General features: G+C 56.7%; 2 protein-coding genes across 7 annotated transcripts; one reads left to right on the forward strand and one right to left on the reverse strand.

Moving 5' to 3' along the window:
* Positions 1–717: 717 nt before the first annotated feature.
* Positions 718–8,053, reverse strand: MPST (mercaptopyruvate sulfurtransferase). Of its 3 annotated transcripts, none has more exons than XM_057556833.1 (3): positions 7,797–8,053; positions 3,530–4,151; positions 718–1,304 (listed from the first exon to the last, which is right to left on the reverse strand). In XM_057556833.1, exons 2-3 carry the CDS (start codon positions 4,122–4,124, stop codon positions 1,006–1,008), a joined length of 894 nt encoding a protein of 297 aa, XP_057412816.1. In that variant the 5' UTR covers positions 4,125–4,151; positions 7,797–8,053; the 3' UTR covers positions 718–1,005. The 3 variants fall into 3 exon arrangements, with proteins under 3 accessions (XP_057412816.1, XP_057412815.1, XP_057412814.1); XM_057556832.1 differs by having other exon boundaries at positions 7,701–8,053; XM_057556831.1 differs by lacking the exon at positions 7,797–8,053 and adding an exon at positions 5,566–5,702.
* On the forward strand, positions 4,359–15,709 carry TST (thiosulfate sulfurtransferase). Of its 4 annotated transcripts, none has more exons than XM_057556830.1 (3): positions 4,359–4,447; positions 8,825–9,440; positions 15,240–15,709. In XM_057556830.1, the coding sequence occupies exons 2-3, from the start codon at positions 8,846–8,848 to the stop codon at positions 15,536–15,538; spliced, it is 894 nt and encodes a 297-aa protein (XP_057412813.1). In that variant the 5' UTR covers positions 4,359–4,447; positions 8,825–8,845; the 3' UTR covers positions 15,539–15,709. The 4 variants fall into 4 exon arrangements, with proteins under 4 accessions (XP_057412813.1, XP_057412812.1, XP_057412810.1 ...); XM_057556829.1 differs by lacking the exon at positions 4,359–4,447 and adding an exon at positions 7,534–7,675; XM_057556827.1 differs by lacking the exon at positions 4,359–4,447 and adding an exon at positions 8,116–8,176.
* The last annotated feature ends 1,158 nt before the right edge of the window (positions 15,710–16,867 follow it).

Consider the following 16,867-nt stretch of genomic DNA (forward strand, 5'->3'; position numbering starts at 1 on the left):
CTCCAGAACATCCTGGCTGGGCTGACACAGTACTCCACAGCGTGGGATAGCTTCCCATTAAGTTCTGGAACCATCTCTGTCTTTTTTTTTTTAGAATGTTTTTTTTGCTTATCTCTTTTAAATTTTATTTATTTATTTATTTTTGGCTGTGTTGGGTCTTCGTTTCTGTGCGAGGGCTTTCTCCAGTTGTGGCAAGTGGGGGCCACTCTTCATCGCAGTGCGCGGGCCTCTCACTATTGCAGCCTCTCTTGTTGCGGAGCACAGGCTCCAGACGCGCAGGCTCAGTAATTGTGGCTCACGGGCCCAGCTGCTCCGCAGCATGTGGGATCTTCCGGGACCAGGGCTCGAACCCGTGTCCCCTGCATTGGCAGGCGGATTCTTAACCACTGCGCCACCAGGGAAGCCCCACCATCTCTGTCTTGAAATGAGATGTATGGCTTACCTGCAGTGGGGGGTTTGGGTGTGATTCTAGACAGAGCACAGCAGATTCACCTTAAACAGCCCAAAAGCCAGAAGGGAGACCCCAGCCATAGAAGTAGAAGTAGAAGACAGTTCGCTGGGAGACATTCAGTCACAGGACTGGAAGGGCTCTGGGACCCCAGCACCGCTCAGAAGGCAGGGACAGCGTCCTCAAGACCCTCCGGCTCCACGAAGCTCCCTCGCTGGGCATGTTGGAACCACTGGCCAAGGAGGCGAGGAGAGCTGAGGCAGCCTCAGTTAGAAGGATTTAGCACTTGACTGTTTTATTTCTCAACAGAGGGGAGGTGGGGCTCCAGCTCGGCACCACGTGGGCAGCTCCCCTCCCCCTGCTCCCGCCACCACCTTCTCTGCCGCCTCCACTGAGAGCCCGCGAGGCAGCGGAATTGCTGGCCTCTGGGATGTCACCCTAAGCGCCACCTGGGTTGGAGGAAGAAACCCTATACTGGTCAAAGCAGAGTCAGAACCACCAGGCTGGGCACTGCTGGCGGCTGGGTGTCACCCGAGCTTCCTGTGTCCCGCCACGCCTCAGTGGGTCTTGCCCCGGCCCTCGGAGATGACGTCTTCGGGCTGGGCGCGCATGTACCACTCCACCCAGGAGCCGTCATAGAGGGGCACATCGGGCTTGCCGCAGAGGTAGGCCCCCAGTGCCACATGACAGGCTGTGACGCCGGAGCCGCACGTGGCCACCAGGGGCTGGGACAGGTCCACCTTCTTGTCCTGGAAGAGGAGGCGGATCTCCTCGGGGCTCTTCTCCAAGCCCTCCTTGGTCAGGAATTCCGTGAAGGGGATGTTGATAGTGCCGGGGATGTGGCCGGGTTCGATGCCTGCAGCGGGAGAGCAAGATGCAGGGAACAAATACAAGGGCAGTATGAATGGCCCCTGCAGTACTGAGAGCCTTCCACGCAGCCACGGTGCTAAACCCTCTATAAGCATCGTCTCATGCAGTCCTCACCGCCAGGAAACCCGGGCACTGTTTAGAGGAATCCCCGTTTTACAGGCGGAGATGCTGAAGTTCGCAACTGTCCAAAGTCACGCATCTAGCAAACTGCTGCCTGGAATTTGAACCCAGGCCTCAGCTCTCAACCCAGGGTGGCTACTGTCAGAGGAGGGCTGTGCCCATACCTCGAACCCCACCAAGCAAAGCACGCTTCCCCTCCCTGCCGGACCGATGTGGCACATTTGGCCAGGTCTGAGGCTGTGGAGTGGGGACGATGGGGACGGTGATATTCTCCACCGATTTAGACGGAGCCTGTACCCAAATCAGTTCGGCCACCTTGACAACAGGCCTGCTGGGTGTTTACTGTTACCTCCCATTTTACGAATGAGCAAGCACGCTTGAGGTAAGCATTAAGCACCCCTGTAAAGAGCCACAGCCAGGGAAGCACATGTTAATTTTATCACTTCCCGTTTCTTGAGTGCATCCTGTGTGTGCAAACACGGAGCTAAGTGCTTTACACACTTGCTCTCATTTGACCCTCACTGCATCCTTTAAGCTCTGTGTTCTGCCCTGACATTGACATGCAGAAGCTGCAGTTCAGAGATTAGGTGACCTGCCAGATGTCACACAGCCGGTGCAACCTGGGGCAGGGCTCTGAAGCCAGGTGCGGCTCTGGCTCACTGCCCTATGTTGCTCCACCACCCAGGGGGCTGAGCTGAAGTGCCCCACGGGTTCAAGGCGGCATCCCTATTAGGCTGAACCATCTTAAACCGCCACCGATGTAGGTTCAAAAATGTTTGGCTAGCATAGCACAGGGAGATCAGCTCGGTGCTTTGTGACCACCTAGAGGGGTGGGATAGGGAGGGTGGGAGGGAGGGAGACGCCAGCGGGAAGAGATATGGGGATATATGTATATGTATAGCTGATTCACTTTGTTATAAAGCAGAAACTAACACACCATTGTAAAGCAATTATACTCCAATAAAGATGTTAAAAGAAAAAAAAAGGTTGGCTATCAGCAGTTTCCTGCCGCTTGACCTTATGTCAACAGCTCTGCAGGGTTCCGTGTAGCAGGGACCTTGTGAAATCACCAAACGTCTCTGGGGTATTGACTCCGTCTGGCTACCGGGTTAGTCTTCAGGACGTGCTGGGAGCGGGGATGGTCCTTGCCCTCAGGTCACCCCAAACGGTGCCAGGACAGGGTGAACCCAAGCTACTCTAGAAACAAAACAGAAGCTCCATCGAACCCTGACGCAGGGGAACGGGGGATGCCCTTCAGGGAGAGCTCCCCAGAGGAAACGGCAAGATCCTTGCACCCTCCTCGAAGCAGACACGAGACAAATGGCTGGGGGATTACTGGCTGCTCACTGCAGTTAAAGGTACTGGAATTCAATGCCTGGCTGCTTCCTGAGATCTGGGGCAAGGTAGCCATTCTAAGGTTCCATTTCCCCTTCGGTATGATAACAGTACCCATCTTGTGGTACCCATCATTAAAAAGCTCACACCAAAGTGGCCACTGACCCACCTGCGTTGTGGGGACCCCTCCCGACCTCTGCTCCTTGCCCGGGGAACCCAGCCCACGGGCAGAAGGCCCTGCCCCAACCCAGGCGGTCAGCCACACTCTATTCAGTTTCTGCTCCAACCTGGGGCAGCTACCTCCCTCTCTACTTAGCGCCCCCCTATCCTGCCCTCTGCAAGACTTTGGTCCCTCTGAGGGCCTTTCACTCTCCACCCCAGACTCCTCTTCCCCGGCTTCATCCTCCTCAGAGATGGTCCTAGACCTGATCAAGCCCCCTCTCTTTGGGGCTCTTCCCCAACTGGGCCTGCCCACCCCTCCTATTTGGCAGTGACCCCTACATCCATAGTACTGGGGTGGGGCTGTTTGGGTTCTCACACTTATACTGGGCCCCCTGGGTTCCCAACTAGTTTGGGGTGGAGGTGGGACAAGTATTATTGCCCCCACTTTAGAATAAAGCCAGTGAGGCGACTAGAAACCAATTCTCGGCCCCCTACCCCACGCGGTGGCCTTTAAAGGCAAGGGCGGGACGAGGGCTCAGGGTGCGCCTGACCCCGCACCCCAGGGACCTCCCGGGCTCCTCGCACATCGGTTACCTTCTCGGGGCTCGGGCTCGGTGCCCCGGAAGCGGCCAGCGGCGCGGGCATCCACCACCTGGAAGCGCCGGGATTCGAGGTTCTCCTTGATGTCCTCGTACGCCTTGACGTAGGCGGGGTCCAGCACCGCGTGGAACTCTGCGGGCTCCGGGCGGCTCTTGCCCGCGCTCAGCGGGAGGCCCTGGCGCAACCAGTTGCGGAGGCCGCCGTCGAGAAGCGACACGGTGCGGTGGCCGAAGGCGCGGAACATCCACCAGACGCGCGGCGCTGCGTAGAGGCCCTGATCGCTGGCGTCGTAGACCACGACGTGGGTAGAGGCGCTCACGCCCAGGCGGCCCGCGTACTCGGCGAAGTGCGCAGCCCTGGGCAGCATGTGGTCGTAGGGCGACGTGCGGTCGCTGCACTGGTCGATGTCAAAGAAGGCGGCGCCAGGGATGTGGCGCTCCTCGAACTCGCGGTGCGCGTCGCGGCCCAGCTTGGGCAGGTACCAGGAGGCGTCAAGCAGCTGCAGGGGCTGCCCGGCCCGCGGGGCCCGGAGCGCTTCGGCCACCCACTGCGCCGACACGAGCGCGCGGAAGAGCTGCTGCGAGGCCATGGCGGCGGCGACACTGGGGCTGCAGGCCTGGGCGACAAGGAGGATGTCAGGAGGGAATCGAGGAAGAGGCCGGCCGGGCCGGGGGTGGGAAACGCCTGTGCCGCTGGGACTGGGGCGGGGCTGGGGCCAGGGCCGGAAGGGGCGGTGGAGCCCAGGGAGGTCAGAGTCCAGGGAACGTGGAAAACCAGCGGTGGTGAACCCAGAAGCAGACGTCGGTCACCGGGACCTCCCCTCCGTTTTCCTGCTAAGCCTTGGATATATACACAGAGCAGTGACCGAATGACCGTGACCCCTTGGAGGGGGCCAGGCGGGGGCCCTCACAGGTACTTGCTGCGGGGTGGATAGGGAGAGGGCCCAAGCAGGGGAAGGCCCCGCTGGCACTTTAAGGCAAGTAGGGGCAAAGTCCCTCCCTAAGATGTAGCTCAGCTTTGCTTGCAATCAACCAAGGTCCCTGGTGGAATTCACTCATTCATCAATCATTTATATAAGCAGCCTCAGAGGAATAGCAGCTGGAATTTACTGAGTCCTCCCTATGTGCCCTTTAATTCTCACACCTTACACCACTGCAGGACACAGGGTAGGCTCTCAATTATTTGCTGCATGAGTGGCCTCGAGAAGGTTGCTTTTCTCCTCACTGTTTCACAGAGGGGACAATGAAGTTCACAGAAGTGCACTAACTTGACCAAGGTCAACAGCTAAGAAGCAGTGGTGGTGCCAGGCTTCACACCAGGCAGTCCAGCAAGGTCAGGTTTTGCCCCTGGAGTTTCCTCTCTGGAAATAGTGACTTAGGGCCTCACTCCCTCCCCCGCTCCTCTCCCTTGCGGGCCAGTAGCTCAGAGTACAGCAGTTCACCAGCGCACCGTGACAAGTCAACTCACGGCCTTCCAGGGCAGAGATGCTCCAGAGATGCTCCAAACGTGCGGAGCGCCTAGGCAAGCCCCTCCCCCCACCCCCTCCACCCCGCCCACCGTCCGCCCTGTCCATTAGGTGCCTTTGGGCAGGGTAGAGAAAGGTGCCCCTTCAGCCAGGCAGAGGCAGAGCCTCACCAGGGCATGGGGCTGGGTGAATGGAGTGTGAGCTGCAAGTCAGCTCCACTCACCCCCCAGCTGTGCACCCCCCGTGCAGGGCGCAACCTTGCATTCATACCAGGCAGCCCTGCCGCCAAGGGGAAGGGGGTGGGCAGAGAACGGAGCGTGTTGTGGAGTGCCGCTGCGGGCCATACACTAATGAGCACCACAGCCTTCAGTAGTGACTATGTGGGGTTGCCTGTTTCTGAATAAGACCACTGGTGGCTAGAGATATAAATGCCTTGCCCTCGGTCACAGAGCTGGTCAGGGGCAGCCTCAGGATTTGCAGCCAGGTTGCAACTTCTCAGGCTAGACTTCTTCCCCAGCCCCGGGTCAATGACGACCAGGGCCTAAGGAGTCCACGGAGGGATTACCTGGTGCCCAGCGCCCTCCTGCAGTCTCGCTGCAGCCTGGCTTTTAGGAACCATGTTTTCCACGTGGCCAGGCCCTATGCTGGACACTGAGAAACTCTTGCCTTTGTCCGGCCCTGGGAGTTAAGGCAGCCACAGGCCTGCTCAAGAGACAACGTAATTGCAGAATTTCTGGAGTTCAGTGGGAGCACAGGGGGGCCACTAGCTCACCTGGGGTGGGAAGGCTGGGGAAGGTGGGAGGAGGGGGAAGTCCAAACTGATTTGATGCGCTCAAACTGGAAACCACAGTTTGACCTTCAGGGTGAGGCTGCCAAAGAGGCTTTGGCTAAGGGGCGGTCCCAGTGCCTGTGGATTCTGCCGCAGCTAGATAATTTCGGGGGATACAGCGGGCCCCTACTTGAAGACCCCATTGTGAACCACAGCAGCCCCTGCCCCCTCCCCATTCTTGAGGCTCCTTGGTGTTTTCCCCAAGGATCCATTTAGAGTGGAAAGAACCCTGATTTTGGAGCCAGAGCCCCTCCAAATCAGTGCAAATCCCACTCCCCTGCTTAACTAGGAGTGTGAAAGCGGGCATGTGAGGGTCCCTGCGCCATTTCCATTTCTTATAGTGGAGCTTCCAACCTTCACTTCTTACAGTGAAGGTTAAATAATGAACGTTGAAGCGCCACCATAATGCCCTGCAAATGGCTGGTTTTAATCATCATTAAAAACAGCTTCATAAAAATCCCATTATTTCTTCAAAGTTACTTCATAGGTGGCCTTTGAACCATCAGCAGCAAGTCTAGAATCTTAAGAGTTTCAGGATTGAGTGGGACTTCAGAGGTCTGAGGTCATCCTGCCACACACACACACACACACACACACACATACACACACTGCCCCCTATGCTGGATTGGCAGTTCTCAGAAAGGACCGTGGGAGGTAGAGGAGGTTCCGGAAGACCAGGCTGTGTGTGTCACTGAAGGGTGTGGACCAGGTCCCCATGCGCTTGGCAGGCCTGGATGGCTGTAGGTGGGACTGCTCCGGGAGTCGAGGACCCCAAGACAAGCAGGACAGCCCCAGGCCCATCTCCAGAGTGTACACAACTGTGCTAGGGGAAGGGTGAGTCCCAGGCTGCCATCTGGGGTGGGCCCTGGAATAAGAGGGCTCCAGTCAGACTGGGCATTCTGCAAGGCCTTCCCCAGTCTCGTCTTTCCTGGCACCCTCTCTCCCTTGACTGCAAAGCACAAAGCTCAGAGGATTCCCCGGGTAAACGCTTAACAAAGTATGAATTTTTGCAACTTTCGGTGAGAATATAATTGTTTCAGAATAAAAAGAATTTTTTATAGTGGGATGAGAAGAGCATTCCGGGCATGTATAACAGCATATGTAAAAGCTGAGTAGGGGCAGTGGTGTCCCCACCAGCTCGCAAGAACCAGTTGTTAGATTTTCAGGAATTAGGCCAACTGGTTGTTAAACGCAGCCACTGTTAAAAATTAAATTATATACATTTACAATGAAATAGGTTAAATTAAGGACAAAGGCAGTTTTTTAAAAGTCTGTGGCTTCAGGGATGAGCAAGGTAAACAAAAGCAGCCCCTGCCAGGTGGGTTTCCGATCCGGGATTAACAAACAGCCTGGCCTCAATGCCACCGCAGGCCGCTAGGCAACTCGCTGGGCCTCTCTCTCCCGTCTTTAAATAAGTTTCTGGCCTACTCCGCAGGGTTGTCGTGGGAAGTAAGTGACCCCCGTGGGAGTACCCAGTAAAGTGCCTCGCCAAGCAGGCCTTGACAAATGTTAGTTTCGTTTCACTCTAGCAAGTTCTTTGCCAGTTTGTCCTCCTGGAGCCTCTGGGTCAGCTGGCCTCCCTGGCTTCTCCGTCAGGCTTTATTAGTCCTCCTCCCTCCTACCCTCGCTGCTGGCACCAGGTGATCCCGCCCCCCCAGGTCCCCCTCCCCCTGCCACTCACCCCGACCCCACCCTGGGGGCCGCCCCCAGCTGCCGCGGACAGCCATCCTTAGGGTGAAGCCAGGGGTGTGCCTTCCCTCCGAGACTGCGGCCCCCTGCGCCGCTCAGGCCCCGCGGGGGAGCCCGGCGCCGCGCACCCCGACGATCGACCTCCCCCTAAAGAAAGGCAAGCGCAGCGCCGCAGCAGTTACCCCAGTCTCGGGCTCCCGGCTTCTGGGTTCGGCCATGGCCCCGCGCAGAGCGCCCCCTCCCCGCGCTCTCAGCTGTCCCCCGCTCCCGCCACCAACCTGCGGCCGGCCAAAGGGAGGAGACTCCGGCACAGCCCACCGCCGAGGCCACTCGGAACCTCAGCTGCCGGCGCCTTCCACTGGTCAGGCCGTGGCGGGGGGGAGATGCCCGCGCCGACCAACCCCGCTCCGCGCCGTCCCCGCACTGCCCGGCGCCCCCGGCGCGTCCTCGGGGGTCCGAGAGGCGCCACGAGCCCGGGGGGTGGCCGGGGGCGGGCGCGGCGGGGCGTCGGGGGCGCGGGGCAGGGCGGGCGGCGCGCGATCCACCCCCGGGCGGCGGCGCGATGGTGTGGGCCGGCCGGGGAGTTGCGGGCTCAGGGTTTGAACCTGCCAACTTCTCCAGCCGGCAGGGGCGAGCGCCGGGGAGGCGGCGAGGGCGAGTGAGTGCGGCGGCGTGGGGCGGAGGCAGGCGCCCGGGCCGCTCGGGATTGGGCCGCCGACCGGACCACCTGCCACCCAGGGGAGGGTCCCGGTGGCGAGAGCGGGGCGGGGTGCCCCGGGAACCCTGGACCCAACTGGGGCAGAGGGCACTGGACCGGGCCGGACTCAGGCATTCAGGAGGCGGGCGAGCCCAGGTTGCTGAGAGGCCGCAGGAAGGTTTGCTAGACGAGAGGCGGGGGCGAGGGCGTGTGCGAACCCTTCCCCATGCGCCCACTCCCCTACCCTCCCAGGAAAGGGGGCTCTAAGCCCAAGATGCCTTCTTCCCCCATCTTGGACATCTTTTCGCCGCACTTTCTGGCAGGATCCTGAGGGCGAGTATTGTAGCTTCTGGGGCCAGACACCCTCCCCGCCAGCTCACCCATCTGGAGCCCGCTTGCCCCACCCCCTTCTGCGCGGGAGGGGGGCGCAGGGAGCGGCGGAAGCAGGCTTTCCTTAGGGAATCTGCAAACCTAACCCCACTGCCTGATTGCTGTAAACATGACACCCGTGGGGGAGTGCAGTGGGCAAAAAGCTCCTCCTCCCAGGCCCCACCCCACTGCACCCACAGTCCTCATGCCGGTCTCTTTCCTGGTTCCCACCCGCGCCAGGTGATACGGAGAGCTGAAACCATGGTTCAGCAGGTGCTGTACCGGGCGCTGGTCTCCACCAAGTGGCTGGCGGAGTCCGTCCGGGCTGGCAAGCTGGGCCCTGGCCTTCGAGTGCTGGACGCCTCCTGGTACTCGCCGGGCACCCGCGAGGCCCGCAAGGAATACCTAGAGCGCCATGTGCCCGGCGCCTCCTTCTTTGACATAGAGGAGTGCCGGGACAGAGCGTCGCCCTACGAGATGATGCTGCCCAGCAAGGCGGGCTTCGCCGACTACGTGGGCAGCCTGGGCATCAGCAACGACACGCATGTGGTGGTGTACGATGGTGACAACTTGGGCAGCTTCTATGCGCCGCGGGTCTGGTGGATGTTCCGTGTGTTTGGCCACCGCACCGTATCCGTGCTCAATGGTGGCTTCCGGAACTGGCTGAAGGAGGGCCACCCGGTGACATCTGAGCCCTCACGCCCAGAGCCAGCTGTCTTCAAAGCCACACTGGACCGCTCCCTGCTCAAGACCTACGAGCAGGTGCTGGAGAACCTCGAATCAAAGAGGTTCCAGCTGGTGGATTCACGGGCCCAAGGGCGGTACCTGGGCACGCAGCCGGAGCCAGATGCAGTAGGTAGGTGTCCCCGTGGTGGGGATGGTCCCTGGGGAGCAATGCCCAATGGAGAGATGGGGAGTGGATATTTGAGACCCTCTCCGGGTTTTGCCCTCAGTACCCCCATGCGGGCCTCAGTCTTTCCATCTGTAAAATGAAAGGGTAGAGCCCAACCTAAAGGCTTTTCAAGCTCTGATGCATGAGGACGTACACATGTGTTCCCGTAGCCACATGCTAAGGCGTGACCTAGCATCTGTATGGAGTGGCATCAGCAGAGGTGACTGATGACATATCCACCCACATCCATGCCCAGGCACTAGCTCCACCACATGCCCAAAAGTGTCCGTGAGCCACACATGCGTCGCTGAACAGAAGCTTCCTCAGGACCTCTCTAGTTCTTCAGAAATTCTTAGAGACGTGAACAATGCTCTTCCCCAGCACCCCATCCCTCCCTCCAGCTCTCCTGGACCCCCTGACCTTCCTTAAGTTACTTGCTCAGTTAAGTGGCAGAGTTAGGATTTGAACCCAGTGCTGCCTAGTTTCAAACCAGTGCTCTAAACCAGGATGCACCATCATTCTGCCCACTCCCCACCTCCCAGGGCCAGCAGGGAGCCCCTCCGCTAGACATCTTTAGGGAGATGGCTCATGAGTTCTCTCCTTTGGACAAAGGGTGTGTGTGTGGGGGGAGGGTTCTACACTGCTGGAGGTGGGGGGAGTCTCAGGAGAGGAAATGCTGCGTTCTAACTAGAAACTCCTAACAGAGAGGACCACAGAGGTAATGCCATCACCCCTTCTGGGCGCCCTCCAGCCCCTGCCTGGACACCTCTGGTGGCCAGGACCTCACTGCTCTCAGGGCCTCTCGGGGCCCAGGCTGGCTGAGTCCTCAGGATGGCTGGAGGGGGCTGCGGCTCTGTCCTCAGTCAGGGCGCCTCTGTGGAATCCAGCTGCTGTGCAACGTTTGGACTAATTTGTTGAAAAATCCCTTCCTTTCTGCGCCTCTGAGGAGAGAGCACTGTGAAAGCTGCTTCCGACACTCTTAGAGCTGAAGGGCCTGAAATGTCACTTCATCAGTCAGAAGAGAGGCTGTGGTGCACAGAGGAAGGAGTAGGTCAAGGCCACTTGGGTAGTTAGTGGAAAGCGCAGGGCTCTGCCCTCCCCATTGTGGCTTTCTCCGAGCCCCGTGTTCTTCCTGCCCAGCTTGCTCTCTGAAGTTCTGGAGTTGAAGATTCAAGTTTGTTTAGCACCTTCCAGAGACTCCTGGCACGGAGCTCCTGCAGCCTCCTCCTGGCCTTGGTTCAAGGCACCTTCTCTCCTTGGGACTTAAGCTGCCGCTGGAGGGAGGAGACGTGGAATTGTTTCTCTAGCTGCTCCCCAGCTTGCTCTGAAGCAGACAGAATAAGTAAAGGGAGAGTTTAGAGGTGCCAGATCCCATCTCCTTACTCCCATTTTAGAGATGAGGAAACTGAGGCTCAGAGAGGGGAAAAGCCTGTGGCTGCAGGCAAGACCTCCTGGAAGCCCCGAATTCTAAAGTCCCTCCCCGTCTCTGTGGCCCGCTTCCCCCCTCCTCCAGTTCCCGTTTGGAGACCAGGGAGCATGGACCCCAGTTTGAGCCCTGCTCCTCCTTTGTGCTGGGACCTCAATCAGTTAATTGCTTGGCCTCTTTGGGTTCCCTTATAAAATGAAAAGAGTAATGCCAGCCCTACCCACCTGGCTGTGTATTTATTAAATGCAGCAGTGGCTGGAAAGGTATCTTGAGAAGGGTGAGGAACTGTGCAAAGGCCGGGCCGCCTGGAAAGCCTCCCGTACAAAACATTTGGGGAATATTAGGGCACGTGAGGCTCTGCTGAGTTCACAGTCCCCCGCTTGTGGTGGGATCACAGAGGCACACCGTGGGCTCAACTGTCCAGATGTAACGCCCAGGGGAGTGTGGGTGTCCCTGGAAGGAATGACCCCCAAGAGGAGCTGGAAACAGGGCCTTAGAAACCCGACAGCCACTTCCTGCCCGTTTCAGGTGAGTAACTTCCCCTCTGGCCTCAGTTTTGTGCCCCCAGTGCCTTCAGTCCTGTTTGTAAGGGGCAAAAGGTGAGAGTCAGACAGACCTGAGTTTACATCCTGGTGTGGCCTCGGGCAGTTCCCTTCACCTCTGAACCCTCCTCCTAATGAAAGGAACACCGCTTACCTTGTAGGAGCCTTGGGGAAAGGGAGAGAACAGAGGTGGGAGTTGATCCAGCTCAGTGTCTTTATAAACCTTATTCTCTTTTCCTCCCCACCGCCCACCCCAGGTGGGGGGGTCCATGAGGGTGAAGAGGGAGGATATTGACCCCGTAATGCATACTATTATTTGCAGGACACTTTATGTACATTCTCCCCCGGGTACCTACAGCAGCCCGACAGGGGAGGCAGGCGGGGGTTCAAAGTGGTCCCACTTTGCAGGTGGGGAAAGGGAGCAGAAACTTCTCTATCCAGACACAGAGGCCAAGACTTGACCCCAGTCGCAGGATCAAAGTGGCGTTATTTCCCAAGGCCGCTGCTGTGTAAGCAGACACGGGGATGGGGTTGGAGGGGGGTGGGGAAAGGTCATAGCTTCGAGGTGTTGCTTCACATTGCATCATGGGGTTGTATGGGTCCTGCCTGTGTCTCCTCCCAGGGATGGGGACTGGGGTGGGGGCCAGGGGGAGTGCTGAGCAGCCTCCCAGCCGCCAGGGTTGGGGGCCGCCCACTGGGGCTGCCTGCACTGGGTTCCTTAGTGTCTTTAGGACGAAAGCAAGAAAGAGCTACACAGGTTTTCCTGGCCTTGAAAACCCATACCTGTCAGTGACCTGAGGGATGCCAGCTCACCAACTCGACTAGCATCTCCTTGGCCAAAGCTGGAGCATCACGTCAAGTCCCAGACCTCTGAGCAGGCGTCAGGAGAGGTCATCGCAGCCATTCCCCTGCTTCAGCCACTCTTTCCAGGAAGGCTCAGGGTAGTCAAAGTACACAGGCTTTGGGGCTGGGCACACCTGACTGCACATCACACCTGTGCTGTGTGTCATGGGGCAAGTTACCTCACCTCTCTGGGCCTGGGCCCCCCCATTTGTGGCAGGAGGCTCGTCTCTCTCCCCAGCTCTGCGAGGATTGAGGAAGATAAAGTTCTTGGGATAGCCCATTGTCTGGTGCCAGAGGTTTTGAGCTTGGTGGCACGCCTGCTGGGGCCAGGGAGAGCCACAAGCCTGCAACCGAAGCTGAACTTGGAGGAGCAGGAGGAGCCCTGGGTGCCGAGCGCCTTTCCCCTCGTCGGCTGTTGCCTGTTCTCCGAGGTTCTCTGGCCAAGTTCATCTCAACCCTCCCCCCATGAAGGCGGCCAGTTCCTGCTCATTTAAATTCCTCAGACAGGCCCTGAGCCTTCGCTGGCAGAAAGGGAAGGCTCGCACCTCCCAACGCTGGCCCAGTGTGGGGGGCTAGAGTCGGCAGAACGCCCTGCCCCCAACTTCTTTACTCAGAGAGGTGCCTTTTATTAATTCGAAGAAAACAATAAAGCTGTTTCATCAGGGATGGGTGGAAAGAAACAAAACAGCGTTCAGGACTCAACAAACACTTGTGCTCTTCAATGCACTTAAATCCAGCCCACGGCCTGGGTACGGAAACTTTTTTTTTTTTTTGCGGGATTTCAGTTCCCCGACCAAGGATTGACCTGGGCCCCAGCAGTGAAAGCATGGAATCCTAATCACTAGGCCACCAGGGAACTCCTTGAAACATTTTAAAGTTGGGTTTCTTGGAAAAGAACACCTTTGAAGCCAACAGACCAATTGCCCTTCATCGGTAGGGTCAGTACACATCTGATCTTAGACCAAAGTTTCCAGGCAAAAAGTGAAATCACAACAGGAAGAAATCACTATAATTTTATAAGTCAGGGGACTTCCCTGGTGGCACAGTGGTTAAGAATCTGCCTGCCAATGCAGGGGACATGGGTTCGATCCCTGGTCTGGGAAGATCCCACATGCTGCGGAGCAACTAAGCCTGTGTGCCACAACTACTGAGCCTGCGTGCCACAACTACTGAAGCCCACGCGCCTAGAGCCCGTGCTTTGCAACAAAGGGAAGCCACTGCAATGAGAAGCCCACGCACTGCAACGAAGAGTAGCCCCACTTGCAGCAACTAGAGAAAGCCCGTGCGCAGCAACGAAGACCCAACGCAGGCAAAAAAAAGGAAAAAGTTAAAAAAAAATAATAATAAAGGAAATCCTTTAAAAAAAATTTTATAAGTCAGGACATCTAGTCAATCAAAGGAACTCTTGATTTGCACCAGCAAATTTTGAATACTCTTTGGCCTTGGGGTGAGGAGAATGGGACTTTGCTGGCATGATTGCTCACCTCCTGGGTGCCCACAGTCATTAGGGGTTTTTATCTGCAGAAGTTGACTTCCCAACAAGCCTGTGAGGAAGGTGGGGTTATCTCCCCATTTCAAAGGTGGGGAACTGAGGCTCAGACGTGCAGGGCATGCCTGGCCGCACGCTGGTGCCCTGATTACCCCCGGTCAGGTCCTTTCCCTCCCACTGCTGCCCAGTCTGGTCCTGTCCTGCCCCACAGTCTGGGTTAAGTGGGGAATTTTGGAGGAAGGGGAGCCCAAAGAGACACCCCAACCTTCCTCGGGCCCCGCTCCCAGTGCCCAGTCTGCCAGGGTGTAGGGCGCTTGAGGACAAGGAGTGACCTAGGCCTTGGGTCTGCACGTGGCACCAGCTCTGGCCATGGCCCAGCCCCATTTGCCCCACATGCTGGCTATTCTGAAGCCAGATTTGGCAGGGGGCCTTACTGGGTGCAGAGAAGGTTCTGGAATGGACCCTGGAGCTAGCCTAGACCCCCATTCTGCTTCCATCAAAGCCTCTCAGGGCTGCTAGGAAGGTCCTGAAGGGACCACACTGCCCCCATTCTCACCTGTCCCCCATAGTAGGTGGGGAAGTGGTAGAGAAGCAGCAGCGTCGGAGGGTGGCTCGGCCAGCTGTAGTACGTCGGTACTTTACCCTATACAGCAGCCCTTACACACGCAAACACTCATTCCCACTTAACCCACGGGGACACTGAAGCTCAGAGAGGTTATGTGACTTGCTTGAGGTCACCTTGCCAGTAAGTGGCAGAGCTGGGATTTGAACTTAGTCTAAAACCAAGTCACAGGCTCTTTCCACACTGTGTGCTTGACAGGAAAACCACGGGACTCGGTGTAATCCTGGATCTGCCTTTACCTCTCTGTGTGGCCTCAGGCTAGCCTTTTCACTTTGCCAAGCCTCAGTGTACTCATCTGTAAAAGGGAGTGACATTATATTTAGTGAATTATGTGGTTATGTGTTTAACCTCTATCTTCCTTGCTAGACTGTAACCTCCCTGAGAGCCTGGGCTGTGTCTCCCCTTCACCACCGTGTTCTCAGCAATAGCCCATAGCATTTGCAGTCATCGTCCCATTTGCTGTCCTCCACAACCCTATGAGATAGGTACGTACCACTGAGCCCATTTTACAGATGAGAAAGCTGAGGTTCAGAGAAGTGAAGCAATTTGCCCAAGGTAAAGGTTAGTAGATGGTAGAGCCAAGACTCCTCCCTGTCCTCTCAAGCAGGTAGGACATTCCTACTTCAAGGCAGATTTTGGCGTAGGGGGGTGGTGTCATGAGCACTGGATGTAGGTAGGGCTGGAATAAATTGAGCTCTGAGAAGGGCAAAGCTGTTATTTTTATTTGCAAAGCTCCCTCTCCTTATAGCCACGGTTGATTGTGACCTCCAGGCCCCACTTACCCCCAACCACTGTGTCGCTCCTAACCCTGTCCTTCCCTTTGTCCTCTACCCCTGCCCAGGACTGGACTCGGGCCACATCCGAGGCTCAGTCAACATGCCCTTCATGGACTTCCTGATGGAGGATGGCTTCGAGAAGAGCCCGGAGGAGCTCCGTGCCATGTTCGAGGCCAAGAAGGTGGACCTCGCAAAGCCCATCATCGCCACGTGCCGAAAGGGTGTCACTGCCTGCCACATCGCCCTGGCCGCCTACCTCTGCGGCAAGCCCGATGTGGCCATCTATGACGGCTCCTGGTTCGAGTGGTTCCACCGGGCCCCCCCGGAGACCCGGGTGTCCCAGGGGAAGGGCGGGAAGGCGTGAGCGGTGGCCTCTCCTACCCTCGCCCACAACTCCCGCCAGTGGAGTGACCCCAGCGTGGCCCGCAGCTGGTCCATGCCTCATCGGCTAAGGAGATGAACAAGTTTTTAGAGTTAATGTGTAGAGTGCTCCTTTTCCCAACAACACTGGAATAAACCTGGCCTTTTCCGAGTAGCTGTGTGAGCCCGTTTCTCCCTTGGTTCCCTCCTTACCCCATGTTCCCTTCTCCTTCAGATTCCTTAGAATCCACCGAGGAAGGGAACCTCCACACCCACCCACACGCTGGGGACACCGCTTTATTATTTAGTTTTGGCAAAGGAAGCCGCCTGTTGCCACCTGTCAGATGGAACACGCTGGGACCTTTCCTGGAAGGGGTACCAGGAAGCCAGACAGAGAGTGAAACCTAGGCTAGCCGGTGCACCACCCCTTCCTGCTGTGCACCCAGCCCTCTAGGAGGAGGGGGTGGGAGGGGAGACAGCTGGTCTTCACTTGAAATGAGTGTTCAAAGAGGTGTCCCGCAGGCCCTGGGGCCTTTCAGAAGAGGCGACGCTCAGAAGCAGGTCAACTCAGTGTTCACTGCAGCACTATTCACAATAGCCAAGACACGGAGGCAGCCTAAGTGTCCATCAGCAGAGGAATGGATAAAGAAGATGTGGTACATATATACAACGGAATATTACTCAGCCATAAAAAAGCATGAAATAATGCCATTTGCAGCAACATGGATGACCTGGAGTTCATCATACTGAGTGAAGTAAGTCAGACAAAGACAAATATCATATATCACTTATATATGGAATCTAAAATACGATACACATGAACTTATTTACAAAATAGAAACAGACTCACAGTCTTCGAAAACAAATTTATGGTTACCAAAGGGGGAAGGTGGCGGGGGGATAATTTAGGAGTTTGAGATTAACATATACACACTACTATGTGTAAAATAGATAATCAACAAGGACCTACTGTATAGCACAGGGAACTCTACTAAACATTCTGTAATAACCTATATGGGAAAAGAATCTGAAAAAGAATGGATATATGTATATGTATAACTGAATCACTTTGCTGTACACCTGAAACTAACACATTGTAAATCAACTCTACCCCAAAATAAAATAAAAATTCAATTTTAAAAAAAGACACAACATTGTAAATCAACTGTATGCCAATAAAATAAAAAAAATAAAAAAAAAGAAGAAGTAGGCCAAAGGAAGGTGGTCTCTACCTTAGGTGCCCTTCCTGGATCAGAATAAGACCCTTTGGGGAGCGATGGGGGGAGGCGCTGGAGAAGCAGCTTCAGCCCTGGGAGAAGGTCTTCGAGTTCTG

Source organism: Balaenoptera acutorostrata, chromosome 11, assembly GCF_949987535.1.
Source record: "Balaenoptera acutorostrata chromosome 11, mBalAcu1.1, whole genome shotgun sequence".
Classification (NCBI taxonomy): Eukaryota; Metazoa; Chordata; class Mammalia; order Artiodactyla; family Balaenopteridae; genus Balaenoptera; species Balaenoptera acutorostrata.